This window comes from Tamandua tetradactyla, chromosome 8 (genome assembly GCF_023851605.1).
Source record: "Tamandua tetradactyla isolate mTamTet1 chromosome 8, mTamTet1.pri, whole genome shotgun sequence".
NCBI classification, from domain to species: Eukaryota; Metazoa; Chordata; class Mammalia; order Pilosa; family Myrmecophagidae; genus Tamandua; species Tamandua tetradactyla.
Genome location: NC_135334.1, coordinates 12,032,074 through 12,053,191, shown reverse-complemented (window position 1 = coordinate 12,053,191; position 21,118 = coordinate 12,032,074). Strand labels below are relative to the sequence as shown.

At 36.5% G+C, this 21,118-nt stretch overlaps 1 protein-coding gene across 4 annotated transcripts in view; it reads left to right on the top strand.

Moving 5' to 3' along the window:
• The window catches only part of EI24 (EI24 autophagy associated transmembrane protein), a 78,012-nt gene that overhangs the window by 6,796 nt on the left and 50,098 nt on the right, over window positions 1-21,118 (top strand). For 3 of the 4 annotated variants that reach the window (XR_013156489.1, XR_013156490.1, XM_077112529.1), the window contains exons 4-10: window positions 147-207; window positions 4,926-4,992; window positions 5,509-5,633; window positions 5,938-6,057; window positions 6,431-6,542; window positions 7,215-7,326; window positions 7,715-7,789. Coding sequence is in view for 2 of the 4 variants with exons in the window: in XM_077112529.1 (XP_076968644.1) it covers window positions 147-207; window positions 4,926-4,992; window positions 5,509-5,633; window positions 5,938-6,057; window positions 6,431-6,542; window positions 7,215-7,326; window positions 7,715-7,789 (672 nt within the window). In the remaining 2 variants the exon portion in view is untranslated. Of the gene's footprint in view, window positions 1-146; window positions 208-4,925; window positions 4,993-5,508; window positions 5,634-5,937; window positions 6,058-6,430; window positions 6,543-7,214; window positions 7,327-7,714; window positions 7,790-11,705; window positions 13,193-21,118 lie in introns of those variants that run through there. The other variant, XM_077112527.1, reaches the window with a different exon arrangement.

Below are 21,118 nucleotides of genomic sequence, written 5' to 3'. Positions count from 1 at the left end.
TTACCCTTTTCTCACTGACATTAGCAGACTGTTGGGAGAAATTAGGCACTGAAAAAGAATAAGGTATTAACAAAAGGTATAAAATAGCTACTAAATGAGAATAAGCCTATATGTCTTATAAATTAAATATGTGTGGTCTTTTTCAGTGAACCACGTATTGTTAGTAGAATTTTCCAATGCTGTGCTTGGAATGGAGGAGTATTCTGGGTAAGTTATTTTTTCCCTCACTTCCAGGTGACTGTGGTTGCCTTTGGACTTAAAAGTGTTGTTCAGATTGTTCTGTGAATAATGGTTCTCAATTTTTTCATCTCCCTTGAAATATTGAGGTAAGTAGCTTTCATGTGCTCATATATACTTAAGAATATTAATCAGGATTTTTTGCACTTGCTGTGATTTTTATTCCCCATTGTGAAAGATCACTTATGTCAGCCCTAAATGTATACTTTTATGGGGTATACTCATTCACGGGCTTTACTGCTGTTCCAGGTAACACCTTCTCATGACATCTGAATGTTCTGACACCGAACAACTGGGGATCCCCAGGGGGAATTGAGGGGGTAGGCAGATGTGGCTGGACAAGTACAAGGTTCTTCCTGCATCTGATCATAGCTGTTTACTAAAATTGGTTACTATGGAAACCCATATCCATAAAGAATATCTAAAATTGAGAATCAATACAGGCTTTTGTGAAATTTGGATACTTTAAAAGAACAGGTAGTTAAATATTTTCTTTGACTTGAAATTCAGCATATATATAATTCACACATTTTAACTTTTATTTTTAAAGGCAGCTTTATTGAGATATATTCACATACCATACCATCAATCCAAAGTGTACAGTCAGTGGGTTTTAGTATATTCACAGAGTTGTACACTGAATTTTAGAACATTTTCATTACTCTGAAAAGAAACGCCCCATATCCCTTAGCAGTCACCTCTGAATCCCTCTACCCTCTCCAACCTACCTAACCACTATGTTTCTGTCTCTAGATTTATGTGTACGTTTTAAATGGAATCATTTATATCTGATTTCTTTCACCTAGCATCATTTTTAAAATGTGTTGTTTTTTATTTAATTATAGAAGTTGTAGATTTACATAAAAGTCATGTAAAAAAATAATTTTCCATACACCCTGTTTTTGTTGACACTGCATTGGTGTGTTATCTTTGTTACAGTTGATTGAAGAATATTAAACTATTACTGTGAACTGTAGTCCATAGTTTGCATTAGGTGTATTTTTTCCTATTTTACCACCCTATTAGAAACACCTTAAAGTAGTGATATACATTTATTATAATTCATGACAGAACATCCTTTTATTTGTACTTTTAACCACAGTCATGGTCCACAGCAGGGTTCACTGTGTTGTATAGTCCCGTGTTTTAACTTCTAAAAGTTTCTTTCTAATTTCTTTCTAGTAACATATATACCAAAAGTTCCCTTTTCAACCGCATTCACAAACATTATTCAGCACTGTTGATTATACTCACAAAATGTGCTATCACCACTATCCATATAGCACAAAATGTGCTATCACCACTATCTATTTCCATTTAATCTTTAATCAGCCTAAATAGAAATTAAGCAAAAGCTCCCAATATTCTATCACCATTCTATCCCTTGATAACCTATATCCTAGATTCTAACTCTGGGTTTGCTTATTATGATAGTTCTTATCAGTGAGATCATACAATATTTGTCCTCTTGTGTATGGCTTATTTCACTCAGCATTATGTCCTCAAGGTTTATCCATGTTGTTACATTCATCAGGACTTTATTCCTTCTTACAGCTGAATAATAGTCCATCATATGTATATATACTACATTTTGTTTACCCGTTCATTGGTTGATGGACACTTCATTTGCTTTCATTTTTTGGCCATTGTGAATAATGCCACTGTGAACATTGGCGTGCAAATATCTGTTTGCATCCCTGCTTTCAGTTCTTCTGGGTATGTACCCAGTAGCAGGATTGCCGTATAATATGGCAGTTTCATACTTAGCTTCTTGAGGAACCATCAAGCTGTCTTCCACAACGGCTGCACTATTTTAGATTCCCACCAGCTGTGAGTGTTCCTATTTCTCCACATCCTTTCCAACACTTGTTAATTTTCCGTTTTTTTTTTTGAATAGTGGCCATTATAGTAGGTGTATAAAGATGCCTCATTGTGGTTTTGATTTGCATTGCCCTGATAGCTATGATGTTGAGCATCTGTTCATGTGCTTTTTAGCCATTTGATTTTCCTCTTTGGAGAAATGTCTGTTCAAGTCTTTTGCCCATTTTTAATTGGGTACTTTGTCTTTTTATTGCTGTTATAGGATTTCTTTATCTATTTTGGATATTAAATCCTTATTGAATATGTGGTTTTCAAATATTTTCTCCCATTGAGTAGGTTGTCTTTTCACTTTCTCGGCAAAGTCTTCTGAAGCATTAAAGTTTTTCATTTTTAGGAGGTCCCATTTCCTATTTTTTCTTTCATTGCTTGTGCTTTGTGCAAAGAAACCATTGTCTACCACAGAATCTTGAATATACTTTCCTACATTTTCTGCCAGGAGTTTTGTGGTCTTGGTTCTTAACATTTAGGTCTTTGATCCATTTTGAGTTAATTTTTGTATATGGTATGAGATTGGGGTCCTCTTTCATTCTCTTGCATATGGATATCCAGTTCTCCCAGCACCATTTGTTGAAGAGACTATTCTTTCCTAGTTGAGTGTACTTGACAGCTGTATCAAAAATCAGTTTGGGGGTGCAAGGGTAGTTCAGTTCTCACCTGCCACGCAGGGGAGACCTGCGTTCAATTCTTGGCCCGTGCACTTAAAAGAAAATTTAATAAATGGTGCTGCAATAATGGGATACTTACATGGAAAAATAATAAAATGTGACCCCCACCGTACAGCATACAAAAAAAAAGAATAAACAAAATAAAAGATCTTAAAAAAAATCATTTGGCCATAGATGTGAGGGTCTATTTCTGAACTCTCAATTCAGTTACATTGGTCAATCTATCTATCTATATGCAAAAACATGCTGTTTTGACCACTGTTATATTATAATATGCTTTAAAGTCAGGAAATGTGAGCCCTCCAATTTCCTTGTTTTTCAAGATGTTTTTGGCTTTTTGGGGCTCCTTACCCTTCCAAATAAATTTGGTAATTGGCTGTTCTATATCTGCAAAGTATGCTTTTGGAATTTTAATTGGGATTGCATTATATGTAAATCGGGTAGAATTACATCTTAATGATATTTAGTCTTTCAGTCCGTGAGTGTGGAATGTCCTTCCAAATTTTTAGGTAGTCTCATTTCTTTTAGCAGTGTTTTGAGGTTTTCTGTGTACACGTCCTTTACATCCTTGGTTAAATTTATTTCTGGGTATTTGACTCTTTTATTTACTATTGTAAATGGAATTTTCTTGATTTCCTCTTCTGATTGCGTATTGCTAGTGTATAGAAACAGTACTGATTTTTAATTGTTTATCTTATATCCCAGCACTGCTGAACTCATTTGTTAGCTCTACTAGTTTTGCCGTTTTTTGTTTTTTTTTCCAGGACTTTGTAAATATAGGATCATATCATCTGCAAATAATGAAAGTTATGCATCTTCCTTTCCAATTGGGATGCCTTTATTTCTAGCTAGAGCTTCTAGCACAGTATTGAAATAGCAGTGGTGACAGTGGGCATCCTTGTCTTGTTCCCGACCTTAGAGGGAAAGCTTTCAGTCTTTCACCATTGAGTATGATGTTAGCTGTGGGTTTTTCGTATATGCTCTTTATCATGTTGAGGAGGTTTCCTTCTATTCCTGTCTTTTGAGGTGTTTTTAGCAAGAAAGAATGCTGGAATTTGTCATATGCCTTTTCTGCATTGATCAAGATAATAATGTTGTTTTTCTCCTTCATTTGTTAATGTGGTGTGTTACAGTAATGATTATCTTGCATTGAACCACCGTTGCACATCTGGGATAAAATTCTCTTAATCATGGTGTATAATTCTTTTATGTAGTGCTAGATTTGATTTGAAGTATTTTGTTGAGGATTTTTTCATCTATATTCATAAGAGAGAGTGGTCTATAATTTTCTTCTTTTATAGTGGCTTTGGTATTAGGATGATGTTGGCCTCATAGAATGAGTTAGGTAGTGTTCTCTCCTCTTCAATTTTATTTTAAGCAGTTTTATTTATTTATTTTTAAGCAGTTTTATTGACATATATTCACATACCATACAGTCTATCCAAAGTGTGAAATTGATGGCTTAGTATAAGCAGAGTCGTGCATTTATCACTACAATCAATTTTAGAACATTTTCGTTACGCAAAAAGAAAAACCTCATACTCTTTAGCAGTCACCTCTCAAACCTTCTGCCCTTCGTTAACCCTGCATAACTACTAATCTATTTCTTTCTCTATATATTTACTTATGTTTACATTTTATATAAATGGAATGATTTGTGTCTGGTTTCTTTCCTTTTCATAATTTTTTTAAATCATGGGCTCTGGCAGTCACTGTGAAACAAGCTACTCACAGTTCTTTACTACAGTTTCTTGGCCTCATCCTCCTGCTCTTTCCTGAATGCTCTATAGTGCTCCACTGGCCTCCGGAGCCCCCAAACAGTTGTTCAGACAGTTCTTATCTCTCCACTAACTGTTTTTGGAGGAGTGAGTCCATGGAGATCTTCTCCGTGATCTTCCTTGGCTGTTCCTCCCACTGATATTTGGAATGTTCTAAGCTCCCAAAAGTTTCACTTTGTTATGGGCAGCTTCGGATTTGTATCTCTTGGCTGGAGTATCAGGAAATAGAAATGGATCAAATTTTAGTACTTTTTTCAGGCCTCGCAGTTCATAAAAGACACTACTGCCTGGAAAATATGCTGAAACTTGGAACTATTGTTTTAAAGAAGGTCTTAATGGTTGCTTTATTTCTTCTTTCCTTTAGTTCAGTCTCTTCTTGTTTTATCGAGTGTTTATTCCTGTGCTTCAGTCAGTAACAGCACAAATTATTGGTAAGTGTATGTATTGTGCCTTGCCATTTGCTGGATATGTACATGGGAAATAATGTTTCCAGTCTTCCTTGGTTCATCAACACTTTCCTATGTGCCAGGAGCTCTAGATGTTTTTAACTCAAACCTCTCAACAACCCTTAGAGATAAGGTACTATTATTATATTCATTTTAAGAGTGAGGAACTGGAAACTAGTGTTAACCATTAGTAAGTGGCACCATTGGGATTTAAACCCAGTTGGTTTCCTGAAAATTATGCACTCTTAATCATTGTGACATCTCAGTCACTGGCATATAAGCAAATTTAGTGCAAGGTAAGCAGTACATATCTATAATTACTCTGCAGTTGTGACCAGAATTTGGTGTATCTTGTAAGAATAGGACTATCTGAACTAGGGCATAGAATTATTTTGGCAAGAAACATATAGGGAAAAAAGAATAGTCACAAAAATTGGGGTTTCATATATATTTGGTTTTGCATGTCTCCATTGAACCATAAGTCTTTTTCCCTTTTTTTAGGTGATCCATCATTACATGGAGATGTTTGGTCGTGGCTGGAATTCTTTCTTACGTCAATTTTCAGTGCTCTTTGGGTGCTCCCCCTGTTTGTGCTTAGCAAAGTTGTCAATGCCATTTGGTTTCAGGTAGGTCCAGGGCAGAATGGAGTCCTATAGCACTGTGGGTTGTCAGGTGTCGGGTTTCAGCCTATGAAGTCAGTGGTCACATAGGGAGTCTTTTCTTAGCCTTAACCTTTCTTGGCCAAGCAGCTGATGGGTGTCACTGTGCTCTTGAAAATGGGATTACTTTCTTGACGTCCTGAAGCATTGCTGATACTGGATTTTTTTTCTTCGCGTGGTAGGAATAGTGGTATACCAGTGACCTTAGCTTTGGGGATGGCTGTCAAGGCCATTTAAGTCATGCATTGGTGAGCTATTTTCTCTGTTATAGGATATAGCTGATCTGGCATTTGAAGTATCAGGGAGGAAGCCTCATCCATTCCCTAGTGTCAGCAAAATAATTGCTGACATGCTCTTCAACCTTTTGCTGCAAGCTCTTTTCCTCATCCAGGTAAGACCAACCTTCCAGGCACACAGGCAAATTAAAAAAATGAGTTTCACTGGAGGATGGTAGGGATAAGGTATAGCCTTTGGGGAAGGCATGTGAAGCCATAGGATAAAGTTAGCACATTGTCCTGGAACGTCAGTTTGACCTGGTAAAATTTAAAAATAATTCTTTTCACAGAAACAACTAGAAAATCTGTAAGTCATACAATTGTAAGAAATAGGAATTTATCAGCCTGTCACCCTGGACATTGTCTGTTTTCTTGCTGTTCAGGAACTTAAAGCAACTATGAGTTTGTTTGTGGTTCAGAGAGCGACAGGTGACTAGTATTAGGTCTCTGAAGCTTTGGAATTGAGATCTTTTCATATTTGTTCTTTAGGGGATGTTTGTGAGTCTCTTTCCCATCCATCTCATTGGCCAGCTGGTTAGTCTCTTGCATATGTCCCTTCTCTACTCTCTTTACTGCTTCGAATATCGCTGGTTCAATAAAGGTAAGTCCATCTTTCTAAGAGAAATTAGCGGGCCAGTTTGAAATTAGCAGGCCAGTTTGAAAATGCTACTGCTAAGCAGACTTCTTAAACTATTCAATACTTAGGCCTTGACAAACCATCTTTGAAAGAAGTAGCCTAACTGGCCAGAGGTAGCTTACATTCTGCTTAAAACCCTTAACTTTGAGGATGGGGGATATAGCAACACAGCATTATCTTTTTGATGCATAATCAATTCAGCTCTGATTAGGCTGTAAGATGGCATAAATGAGCGTTCTGAGTTAGATAAATTGACTTCTATGCATTCAGATTTATTTTGGGGATATTTTTAAATCCCTTGGCATATTGTCTGGGTATGTGATTTGAAAGAGATTAGCTGATTTCTATAGGATAGCTACCTTTTAATTTGATATCTAGCTTTATTCAAGACTTATCCTGGCAAAGGATGCAGGTGCTACAGTTCATAATTCATTTAGCCTGCCAGCTTTATAATTGTGATTATTGATTTGTTAAAACTTTGGTTACAAGCTTTTTATCAGATTTGTACAGTTCTTATTTATGCACTGTAGCTTCCGTGTTTGAAAACTCAAGCCTCAAAGGTTGTCTACCCTAGCCATTTAGTCATTTGACTCAAAGGAAATATGCATTCTAATTGTATTGGCTTTCTTGTTTTAGGAATTGAAATGCACCAGCGTTTGTCAAATATAGAAAGGAACTGGCCTTACTACTTTGGATTTGGTTTGCCCCTGGCCTTTCTCACAGCAATGCAGTCCTCATACATTATCAGGTAACTCACCTAGCAGAATTTGACAGAACTAGTAAAAATAAATCTGTACATTCAATGCGTTCTATATGTTTGCCTCTATACTATGCATTCTGCACTCTTATTTGATCAGAAAGTCTGTAGGATTTTTCTTCTTAGCAGATAGTCACATTCGCCACTTAGCACTAAAATCTATTCTGCATGATCCTATATCTGATATTTTTTCCCTCTATATTATCTCCTTACACAGTGTTAAACATAGCCAGTTCTTTTAAAAAAAATCCTTTGTTCTTTTCAGTAGGCGCATTGGATTTTGGTTTCATCAAGCCATGATGCTTGCTCTAGACTTACTAATATCTTCTCTAAAGTCATGGCTATTATAAAGGTGACTAATTTTTTGTTCTTTTTACAGTGGCTGTCTCTTCTCTATCTTCTTTCCTTTATTCATTATCAGCGCCAATGAAGCAAAGACCCCTGGCAAAGCATAGTAAGTATTAGCCAGTGATGAAGTTTTTGTTGTGTAAAGGACTAGACTATAACATCAATTATGTGACTATGAGGGAAAACTCTTTAACATACTATGTAAAGAGAAAAACACATCTGGAATGTATTGCAAACTTTACCCCATGCATATGTGCACATAAATAAGCATATAATACATACTTCAAAAATCCTATTTTACATGTCTTAAATTTGTAACAATATATTGAATATAAGAGGCATTTATGAATACTTAGAATTAAGTGCATTTTCATTAAAATGGCCAAGTTTTTTAAACAGAAGTGGGCTATATGATCTGGCCATATAGGCTTATTGTTAATGATCTTAAAATATAGGATTTTAGAATGGTTTTTAGCAATAACACCACTAGCATTACAAAAGCTTAATCACATAAAAGTTCAGGCATATATGGCTACTGGTAATCTGATAATTTTGATTAAGCCAGTGTGGATACTTGTATTAGAAATTTCAAATCTGTTCTGAGTTTTACCATACCCTTCTATTCAGCAGTGCTCATTGAGTATCATAGGGTAGGCATAATCGACTCTCTCTCTCTTTTTTTTAATGCAGTTTTATTGAGATATATTCACATGCCATGTATTCATCCAAAGTATACAATCTGTGGCTCACAATATCATGTAGTTGTGCATTCATCACCACAATCAATTTAGAAGATTTTCGTTACTCCAAAAAAAAAAATAATAAAACCATCCAAAACCTCACATACCCCTTATCCCCCCCTACTGTTTATTTATTGTCTTTATTTTGTATTCATCTACCCATACACTGGATAAAGGGTGTGTCAGTCATAAGATTTTCACAGTCACATGGTCAACACTGTAAAAGCCATACAGTTATGCACTCATCATCAAAAATCCAGGTTACTGGATTGCAGTTCAACAATTTCAGGTACTTCCTTCCAGCTATTCTAATACACTAGAAACTAAAAAGTAGTGTCCGTATAATGCATAAGAACAACCTCCAGAATGACCTCTCGACTCTATTTGAAATCTCTTTGCCACTAAAATTTTGTTTCCTTTCTTTCCCCCCTTTTGGTCAAGAAGGTTTTCTCCATTCCATGATGCCAGGGCCAGACTTGTCCTTGGGAGTCATGGCCCATGTTGCCAGGGAGAATTACATCCCTGGGAGTCATGTCCCATGTAAGGGGAAGGGGGTTGAACTTATTTGCAGAGTTGGCTTTGAGAGAGAGGCCATATCTGAGCAACAAGATGTTCTCTGGGAATGACTCTTAGTCATAATTATATGTAGGCTTAGCTTTTTCTTTGCAGCTATACATTTCATAAGGGTAAGCCCCAAGATTGAGGGCTTGGTTTATTAAGTTGGTAGTTCCTAAAGCTTGCAAGAATATTGGGAATTTCCCAAGTGGGGCAATTTAATATTTCTTTTTCTGCCAGTGCCTCAAAAGGACTTTGCATATGTTTTATTTTCTGCCCACATTACTCTGGGATATATCAGGGTATTAGATTAACCTGTACAACATAACAAGATCTCATTCCCTATTCAAGATTCCATATGACTATGTGGTTTGAATAAACTGATCATACAGGTTAAATTAACTAATGTGCCACTTCCTTAACAGTTGCTGTGTGGGGTAGTGCTGACTTTTGGAGCTGCAGAACTCTGAGTCTCAGGTGTTACACAAATACCCAAAGTTCCAGGGAAAGACCAAGTTATACACAAGGAGCTCAGCATCTCAGAATTTAGAAATAACAGTTATAACTCAGGAATAGATGTGACTGTTGTCAGAGCTTACAATCTAGGAATAAACTTCACTGTACAGTCTGTACTCCTTAATCGTCAGTTGCCCAGTCTCTGCCCACAGTTCTTTCACCTAATAACCTATGCTCTCAAATTCAGTTCTCAAGAGTTTGCACATTATAGTTAGTTCGTATTATAATTCTATTACAGTTAGTCATTAATAAATGGGGCCTTACAATATTTGTCTTTTTGTTCCTGGCTTATTTCAATCAACATAATATCCTCATGGTTCATTCACCTAGTTGCATGCCTCACAACTTTATTCCTCCTTGGCAGCTGCTCAGGAGTCCATTATATGTATACATTGCAGTTCATCTTTTTTCCTTTCATCAGTCAATGTAGGCCACCTCCATCCATTGTAAATTGTGAATATTGCGGCCATAAACATCTTGTGATGCTCACATTTGTTCTCCTTCATGTAAAAACTTTCTTTTATTTGTTCATTTAAACACCATCATTGTCCACTTTTGGTTTTCATCCTCTATCTTCTGGTGTCATACATGACCCTAGTCTTCCTCACTCAACCATACTCACACTCAACTTTGTACAGTATATTTACACATAATTGATCTTCTCTTAACTCTTTTTTAATGTCTCCCTACATATATTTATTTCTATATCTATGCATATACACATACAGGCAGATAGGTGATATTTATATCATAGAGAATTTTGTTCACAACTCTTTTTTTCAGTGGTGTAGGGGTGGTACATGGGCTGGGAATTGAACCCAGGTCTTTGACATGGCAGGAGAGAATTCTACCACTGAACTATCCATGCACACCCTCTCTTAACTCTCTTGAAACTAAACCACATGTAGTATATGATATCTTCATAGATGGTTAAAGTTTTTATCCGGAAATCAGCCAAAGGAAAGTATTTCCCTAATCAGAATTATTCTTCTAAAGTATAACTTTTTTTCCTCTAAGAGATCCAATTCTTTAAAACTGTTGATTCCATTTCACCCACAACAGTGACAGGGCCCAGCACGTTCTTTAGTTTCTGTCTATATCTGAATATCTGCATTTCCTTGATCAAATTTCAGTTTTCTTGTTTTTCCCTGTATGGTTTTTTTTATTATTAATTTTAAATTAAAAAAATGACAACAAAGAAACACAAACATTCCTAATATATAATCATTCCATTCTACATATATAATCAGTAATTCACAATGTCATCACATAGTTGCATATTCATCATCATGATCATTTCTTAGAACATTTGCATCAATTCAGAAAAAGAAATAAAAGATAACATAAAAAGAAATAAAATGAAAACAGAAGAAAAATTATACATACCATACCCCTTACCCCTCCCTTTCATTGATCATTAGCATTTCAAACTAAATTTATTTTAACATTTGTTCCCCCTATAATTTATTTTTATTCCATATGTTCTACTCATCTGTTGACAAGGTAGATAAAAGGAGCATCAGACACAAGGTTTTCACAATCACACAGTCACATTGTGAAAGCTATATCATTATACAGTCATCACTAAGAAACATGGCTACTGGAACACAGCTCTACATTTTCGGGCAATTCCCTCCAGCCGCTCCATTATATCTTTTTTTTTTTTTTGATATATACGTAAACTTTTTTATTATGAATTATATATGCAAAAACAGTAAGTTTCCATGTACATATTAACAAGTAGTTATAGAACAGATTTTAAAGTTTGGTATGGGTTACAGTGCTCCATTACATCTTGAATATCAAGGTGATATCTACTTAATGCATAAGAATAACCTCCAAGAGAGCCTGTCGCCTCTGTTTGGAATCTCTCAGCCATTGACCCTTTGTCTCATTTCACTCTTCCCCCTTTTGGTCGAGAAGGTTTTCTCAGTCCCTCAATGCTGAGTCTCAGCTCATTTTAGGGTTTTCCTCAATCCCTTACCCTGTATGGTTTTATATTTAATGAAGTAAAATAGTTTTTTGCTTTGTTTTGTTTTGTTTTTTGCATGGGCAAGCACTGGGAATCGAACCCGGGTCTCCAGCATGGCAGGCAAGAACTCTGCCTGCTGAGCCACCATGGCCCACCCTGAAGTCAAATAGTTTTTTACGTAACTAGGAAACAATTTTGATCAACTGGGAAGCTAACAAGTTGGATCTCTTGTCATTTAGCCTTTTCCAGTTGCGCCTCTTCTCCTTGGTGGTCTTCTTAAGCAACAGACTCTTCCACAAGACGGTCTATCTGCAGTCTGCCCTGAGTAGCTCAACCTCTGCAGAGAAGGTCTCTTCACCACATCCATCGCCTGCCAAATTGAAGGCTGCCTCAGGCCACTGAATCTCTTGCCATCCAAAGGGGGTGGGTGGGATTAGGAGGAGGCTGTGGCAGATCTTTTTCCTGTTCACTTCCCCTAATGAGGGAGGGTGGGACCCACTCTGCCAAGGGCCTTCTGCATATCCTCTTCTCTCTGAGGAATTGGAATTTTTGTCTCTGGTGCACGTAAGCCAGACTCTCCTGACACCAGTATGTGGATTTTTAAAACCACCGTGAGTCTGAAAGGACCACAGGTTTTTCTGCAGCTATTTTCTAGCGTTTGCCAGCCCCTGTGTCTGGATTGATTTGAATACTTTGTTTTTCTTCCTGTGCCATTTACCCTCCTACCTCCTCTTCCTACCTTCCACCACCCTCGGATGAATGGATTTGTAAATTTAGCTGTTGTAATTTGTGGATTTGTTATTTTTGTTTTTTTCTGTGAAGCACATACATCAGATGTGGGGGTAAAAGAATTGTTCCCCATCACTTCCTTTATAGCCATCACTGTCTTGTTTCTTGTAACTCAGGTTAGGTTTTGGTCTCTTGCGCCACTGCAAAAAACAACAAACAAAAAAATGAGCCTGAAGACATGGGACAGAGAAAGACCTCCCAGCCACATAATGCTGGGTTTTGAGGAATGATTTTCTTTCTTCCCCTTGAAGGGGAAAAAGCTTTTTTAATTGGTACATTTAATTCCCCAAGTGTGGGGAGGTACCAGTTCTGGACAAGTGCCACTACAATACAGAATGGTCAGAGAACCTAAACTTTTAAACTCTGAGAGGTCTGAAATGTACTGTTGGCCACTGCCACATCTGTCTGGTATTTCAGAGGAATATTGGGTGCTGCGAATAGGAACTGACGGGGTAAAACACATTATACCTGTGATTATTTGGCTTTTTTCTGTCATTTTAAGAGACTAAATGTAGGGGATGGGGTGGGCAGGGTATCGAAAGAACTGTACAATTTTAAAATATCACAATTAAACATGAGCTGGTTTCCCATAAAGTGTGTGATTGTTGAATTTAGAAATCATAACTAGAAAGGTATTTGTGGAATACAGGCTTTGTCTTGGATAATTTGGACATAGTTTCGGAGATCAGTCCTGAAACAGTATTCCCTTGGATTATATCATGTTTATATGCTGTAAAAGAATTTGAAATTGTTGAATTAATGTCTTGAAGTTTATATGTACATTTCTACTGTGTATTCATGAAGGGAGAAAGAGCCTTCTAGCTTTCAGTGTAATGAAATTCTCATTTGGCAAGGTAAAAGAGATTAGACATTTGGTTAATAGAAGCCTTTACTATGTACAAGACAAAATAAGAAATTAAAAACTTGCTGAAAGCTGTTTTGAAGTGCTTAAGCAGTTAAGTGTTTTTAAAATGGTGGACATCTTGGAAGTAATTTCAGTTTGTGCACAAAGAGTTATGAAAGACATAGTTGAAAATAAGATTACTTACAGTATTCCTCTGGGATGTCCTTGGTCATTGAGAGTAGTATTGCTGAGAACTACTTCCAGGTTGCCGTGGGGATGGTTTGAATGAGTATTACATCAGCTTGTCAGTGATAGCCTTATTTAAGTTTCAGTTTTTAAACTGAATTTTTAAAATAAGCTTAGTTATTTAGGCACAACATCTTTGCTGGTTGAAATTTATATTTGTACTAACTAGAAACTTCTCACCTTAGTTTAGAGAAGGAAATGGGAAGATGAGTGGGTGAAAGCATGTGATTATCTCCAGTGTAGTAGTGCTTGGCTAGAGCAAATATTTAAAGTTTAATTGACTAGAAGTGAGGATTCTTCAGCATTCTGTTAGTGTAGTTGAGAGACTCGTCCTATACAAATGCTAGATTAGGCCTGTTTACAATCATAGAAATTTGGTAACAAATTCAAATGAGATGTATGCACAAAAGCAAGGTGAAATACTCCTGCCTTTTCACTACGGTATTGGCCCTGAAGGCAGTGATTAAGAAATTGCGATCGTAGTGAGACTAAACTCTTGTTTTTGCCAAGTTTAGAATGGCCGTTTGAGGTAGGCTAATAATTAGTAACTGAAAATAAGGGAGACAAGATTACTGAAAATGGAAATTAGAGAACTTGGGTATTAATCATTCAACTGTAGGAATTTTCTCAGCTGTATTCATAGATGGATATCATGACTTAGGTATATGTGATTCAAAGCAGTACCCTTTTTATCCTTTCTTTAGAACTAAATTGCCCATTATAGCAACACTCAAAGAATTAGAAAGTTGATACTTTGGATTGGAGTACATTGTCTGCTGGAACTTTTAAAACAGATTCATGTACTAGCTTGTATAATTGTTCTGCATTTAATATTAGCTAAGAAAGTTAAAGAGGAAATGTGACAAACTGGAATAAACCCAGAAGAGAACAAGTAATGGTTAAAGACTATAAGCCATCTTAAAAAGCTATCCTTTTCTCCCAGCAAATGTTAACTATGGTTATCTGTTCATGGTCTACTCATTTTCTAGCTACTGTTTGTACTTTTCTGATTATAAAAGCACATTAACTCAGGTCCTAAGTGGTTTACCTCCATTTCATTGAGACTAATCTAGCACAGGTTATCAGTTCAACAGTAGTGGGGTGGAGTGGACATTTAGTTTAGCAGTGTTCTCCCCCGCCCCATTATATTCTTTCTACAGTATATGACCCACAGATAGTCCAGTGGGGTAGATTAACAAGCAGGTGAACAAGCAAGCTTTTAAAAGGTTTTATGATCAGTAGGTACTGTTTATTCATAAGTCTCAAAGCTGGATAAGATGCAATTCAGGGAATCCCTGAGTAAGATGAAGGATTAGGTCATCCACTTCAGCTTCCCCCACTTTTTTTTTTTTTTTACATGGGCAGGCACCAAGAAACGATCCTGAGTCTCTGGCATGGTAGGCGAGAACTCTGCCTGCTGAGCCACTGTGGCCCACCATTCCCCTGCTTTGGACTCAAGATACTCTGATTACTAGTTTAGATGTTTATAGTGCTTTGAGACCTATAGAAAAATAGTGACCATTTGGTCATTTAGATAACCCATTCATTTTTTTTTCATTTATCTGGTAAGAGTTTAATATCCAGAATATATAAAGAACAACAGGAGACAAACTCCCAATTAAAAATTGGACAAAGTACTTAAATGGAAATTTTTTAAAGATATAAATTAACCAAAAAGTGTATAAGAAGATGTTCAACATAATTAGTCATTAAGGAAATGCAAATCAAGCCTTTGATGAAATACCACTGACACCCACTAGTCCATTGTTTTATTATTATTATTTTTATTTTAACTTTTTCTATTGTATAGCATAACATATATACAAAGCAAAGAAATGAAAACAGCAATAGTTTTCAAAGCACTCTTCAACAAGTAGTTACAGGACAGATCTCAGTTTGTCATGGGCTACCATATGATCCTCTCAGATTTTTCCTTCTAGCTGCTCCAGAATATAGGAGGCTAGAGGGCTTAAATATTATTTTATCATCACAATCTACTTTTTTCCTTTTTTATTTTGTGAAAAATAACATATATACAAAAAAAGCTATAAATTTCAAAACACAGTTCCACAATTATTTGTAGAACATATTTCAGAGTTTGACATGGGTTACAATTCCATAATTTTAGGTTTATACTTCTAGCTGCTCTAAAATACAGGAAACTAAAATACCAATTTAATGATTCAGAATTCATATTCATTTGTTAAATCCTGTCTTCTCTGTATAACTCCACCATCACCTTTGATCTTTTCATGCTTCTCTTTAGGGGTGTTTGGGCTATGGTAATTCTAAACTTTTCATATTGGAAGGGTCTGTCACTAATATGGGGTAGGAAGATGGAACTATCTGGTGTTCTGGAGAGGCTGGGCTAGGTTTCAGGACTTATCTGGACCAGGGACCCATCTGGAGGTTGTAGGTTTCTGGCAAGTTACTCTAGTGCATAGAACCCTGTGGAATCCCATACATTGCCCTAGGTGTTCTTTGGGATTGGCTAGAATGGTCCTAGTTGGGGAGTTGGCAGGTTATGATAGGTAAAAGGCCTAACTGAAGCTTGCATGAGAACAACCTCCAGTGTAGCCTCTTGACTATTTGAACTCTATCTGGTAGAGAGAATTTATTAGTTTCACTTCTTTTCCCCGTTTTGATCAGGATGGAAGTGTTGATCCCACGGTCCTAGGTCTGAATTCATCCCTGGGAGTCCTCTCCTATGTCGTCAGGGAGATTTTTGCCCCTGGATGTCATGTCGCCCATGGGGTGGGGAGGGCAGTGATTTCACTTGCAGAGTTGGGCTTAGAGAGAGTGAGACCACAGCTGAGCAACAACAGAGTCCTCCAGAACTAACACTTAGGCATGCCTATAGTAGTCTAAGCTTCTCTACTACCTACATAAGCTTCACAAAAGTAAGCCTCCTGATCAAAGGCATGGCTTATTGCTGTGTCCCTAAAATTTGACACAGTATCAGGGGATTCCCTGATGGTAAGGTTTAAATTCTTTCTCCCATCCCTCAGGTGACTTTTCCAATATTTTTAAATTATCTGCTTAATATACTCTAGGATGTATCCAGGCATTACCATAACCTATACAGGATTACAGGACCTCATATTCTGTGCTCCCTGTGTTTCGATTATTCAAATGAGCTATACAGATAGGTTGAATTAGATTATGTACTACAGAAAATTTCAGTTCCAGACCAAATAAACCTTTCTTCCTTTGGTCTCAAAGAGTATGTGTGGTTCTAAAATATAGACATTGTCTTCTTAACCCTTATGTTCTTAATTACATTAACCCCAACCTGTTTGGCTTCATTCTTACCTCTAAATATCAGGTTATATATAACAGCCTCTCAAAATCCAGAAATAATAATCACCACTCCGGACATAATGTGTGTCCTCTAAAAGCTTACAGTCTAGGCCCCTGTTTTCTTATAAGCATTTTCTAAAGGTGACCATGCTGTTCTTGTTCTTTTGTTTCTGCCTTATTTTGCTTCATCAAATATCCCATATGTTCATTCACATCGTTGCATGCCTTGCGACTTTGTTCCTTTTGTTTGTTTGTTTGTTTTGCATGGGCAGGCACCAGGAATCGAACCCGGTTCTCCGGCTTTTTTCCTTTTTGTAGCAGCACAACCTTCGTTCATAAGTATACGCCATCATTCACCAATCTACTTCTCCATCAGTGCATCCTTCAGCCACCTGCATTCATTGGGCTTCATGTATAGGACTCGAAGTCCACAGTCCATCAACATTCTCAATTTTAGATAATTTCATTGTTCCTAAGAGACAATAAACACACCCTTGCCAAATAGGAAATCTAAACCTCCTCTTAAGTCTTGTCTCTCCCATTATTTACCTCTGCTGTGGTAGTGCTGATGGTTTCCTTTTGAACATAGCTTATAGCATGGAATAGCAGTTTTCCTCCCTGTACCCTGGACTTAAACACTCTTTGTAAAAGAATCATATCTTTGAAGTAATTCTTGCGAGAACTAATTCATATTTCTGGTGTTAATCAGTGGAACACTAGGTCTATACAACCCCTTTCAATCTTGTTCATCTTCAATATGGTAATATTACTTATAGACCCACTAGAGAATCACTTTCACTCTTATCTATTACCTTACATTGGAATTCAACCTTATTAGCTAATGGTTCACCCATCTCTAGCTTCTATGTATCTCTAAGTCCTCTATTATTATAAGCCTCTGATTATACCTTTATGCTGGTCATAAAAAGTGGAATTGTATAGTATTGATCCTTTTGGGTCTGGACTAAGCATTATGTCTTCAAGTCTCATCCATCTTGTCATGTGCTTCAGGACATAATTTTGTCTTACTGATGCATAATATTCCATCGTACATATCTACCACATTTTGTTGATCCACTCGTCTGTTGATGGGCATTTGGTTTGCTTCCATCTTTTGGCCACTGTGAATAATGCTGCTATGAACATCGGTGTGAAAATGTCTGTATGTGTCATTGCTTTCAGCTCTTTTGGGTATATACCAAGTAGTGCTATTGCTGGGTCATAGGGCAACTCAATATTTAGTTTCCTAAGGAACGGCCAAACAGTATTCGTAGTGGCTGCATTATACATTCCCACCAGCAGTGCATTAGTGTCCCAGTTTCTCCACATCCTCTCCAACATTTATAGTTTCCTGTTTGTTTAATAGCAGCCATTCTTATAGGTGTGAGGTGGTTTCTAATGGTAGTCTTGATCTGCATTTCCCTTTTACCCAATGAAAATGAGCATCTCTTTATGTGCTTTTGAGCCATCTGTATTTGCTCTTCAGAAAAATGCCTATTCATATCTTTAGCCCATTTTATAATTGAGTTGTTTGTTCTTTTGTTGTTGAGTTGTATGATTTTTCCGTATATACGGGAAATCAAACCTTTGTCCAATATATGATTTCCAAATATTTTCTCCCACTGAGTTGGCTGCCTCTTCACCTTTTTAACAAAGTCTTTTGAGGTGCGGAAGCATTTGATTTTGAGGAGTTCCCGTTTATCTATTTTTTCTTTTGTAGCTTGTGCTTGGGTGTAATGTTTAGGAAGCTACCTCCTATTATGAGGTCTTGAAGATGTTTCCCTACATTTTCTTCTAGATGCTTTATAGTACTAGTTCTTATATTTAGATGTCTGATCCACTTTGAGTTAATTTTTGTGTAGGGTGTAAGATAGGGGCCCTCTTTCATTCTTTTGACTATTGATAACCAGTTCTTCCATGCCCAATTATTGAAAAGATTTTTGTCCAAGTTCAGAGGACTTAGGGGCTTTTTCAAAAATCATTTGACCATAGATTTGGTGCTCAATTTCTGCACTCTTGATTCGATTCTATTGGTCAATGCTTCTATCTTTGTGCCAGTACAATGTGGTTTTGTCCACTGTGGCTTTATAATAGGTTTTAGAGTCAGGGAGTGTTAATCCTCCCACTTTGTTCTTCTCTTTTAGGATGCTTTTAGCTCTTTGGAGTCTGTTTCTCTTCCAAATGAATTTGGTAATTAGCTTTTCCAAATCTTTAAAGTAGGTTGCTGGAATTTTGATTGGTACTGTGTTGAATCTGTGGATCAATTTTTGGGAGAATTGACATCTTAATTATATTTAGCCTTCCTATCCATGAGCAGGGAATGTCTTTCCACATATTTTAGATCTCCTTTGATTTCTTTTAGCAGTGTTATGTAGCTTTCTGTGTACAAGTCCTTTACATCCCTAGTTAAATTCATTCTTAAGTACTTGATTCTTTTTGTTGTTATTTTGAATGGATTTTTTTCTTTAACTGACTCCTCAGCTAGGTCATTGCTTGTGTATAGAAACGTTACTGGTTTTTGCATATTAATTTTATATCCTGCCACCTTGTTGAATTTGTTTATTAGCTCAAGTAACTTTGCTGTAGATTTCTCAGGATCTTCCAAGTATAGAATCATATTATCGACAAATAATGAGGATTTTACTTTCCTTTCCAATTTGGATGCCTTTTATTTCTTTGTCTTGCCTGACTGCTCTAGCTACATTCTAGCACAGTGTTGAATAATAATGGTGACAGTAGGCATCCTTGTCTCATTCCTGATCTTAGGGGGAAAGCTTAAGTCCCTCTCCATTGAGTACATGCTGGCTATTGATTTTTCATATATTCCCTTTATCATATTGAGGTAGTTACCTTTGATTCCTATCTTTTGGAGTGTTTTAATCAGAAAAGTATGCTGAATCTTGTCACATGGTTTCTCAGCACCAATCGAGATGATCATGTGATTTTTCCCTTTCGATTTGTTAATGTGCTGTATTACATTAATTGATTTTCTTGTGTTGAACCATCCTTGCATTCCTGGTATAAACCCACTTGATCATGGTGTATAATTCTTTTAATGTGTTGTTGGATTTGATTTGCTAATATTTTATTGAGAATTTTTACATCTGTGTAAAAATCTCATTACAGAGATTGGCCTGTAGTTTTCCTTTCTTATACCATCTTTACCTGGTTTTTGTATTAAAATGATATTAGCTTGATGAAATGTGTTAGGTAGAGTTCCTTTATCCTCAACTTTTTGGAAAAGTTTGAGTAGGATTGGTGTTAGTTCTTTTTAGAATGTTTGATAAAATTCTCCTATGAAGCCATCTGGTCCTGGGCTTTTCTTTGTAGGAAGATTTTGATGACTGATTGAGCTGTTTACTTGTGATTGATTTGTTGAGACCTTCTATTTCTTCCTGAGTCAGTGTAAATTGTTTGTGTGTCTCCAGGAATTTGTCCATTTAATCTAAGTTGTCTAGTTTTTTGGCATTTAGTTGTTCATAGTATATCCTCTTATTTCTTCAGGGTCTGTGGTAACACACTCCTTCTCACTTCTGGTTTTGTTTATTTGCATCCTCTCTCTTTTTTTCTTTGTCATTCTTGTGTGTGGCCTTTCAATTTTTTTAACGTTTTTATTGTATAATATAACATATATACGAATCAAAGAAAGGAAGAAGCCGTTGTTTTCAAAGCTCTGTTCAACAGGTAGTTACAGGTCAGATCCCAGAGTTTGTCATGGGCTATAGTACCATCATTTCAGATTTTTCTTTCTAGCTGCTCCAGAACAATGGAGGCTAGAAAGAATATTTTTTTTATCATAATCAACTTTTTTTGCATGTGAAAAATAATATATGTACAAAAAAGCAATACATTTCAAAGCACATTGCAACAATTAGTTGTCAAACAGATTTCAAAGTTTGGTATGGGTTACAGTTCTACAATTTTAGATATTTACTTCTAGCTGCCCTAAGACACTGGAGACTAGAAGAAACATCAATATAATGATTCAGCAATCATACTCATTTGCTATACCCTACTTTCTCTGTACAACTCCACCATCAACTCCAATCTTCCTATTCCACTCTTTAGGGGTATCTGGGACATGAGTGGCCCATCAATTTTATTGATTTTCTCAAAGAACTAACTTTTGGTTTTATTGATTCTTTCTGTTGTTCTTTTGTTCTCCCATTCATTTATCTCTGCTTTAATCTTTGTTGTTTCTCTTCTTCTACTTGCTTTTGGGTTAGTTTGCTGTTCTTTTTCAAGTTCCTCCAGGTGTGCTGTTAAGTCCTTGATTTTGTTCTTTCTTGTTTTTTTAATATAGGCATTTAAGGCAGTAAGTTTTCCTCTCAGCACAGACTTTGCTGCATCCCATAAGTTCTGATAAGTTGTATTCTTATTTTCATTCATCTCCAGATAGCTTCTGATTTCTCTAGCAATTTCTTCTTTGATCCATTGGTTGTTTAAGAGTGTGTTTATCTCCATATATTTGTG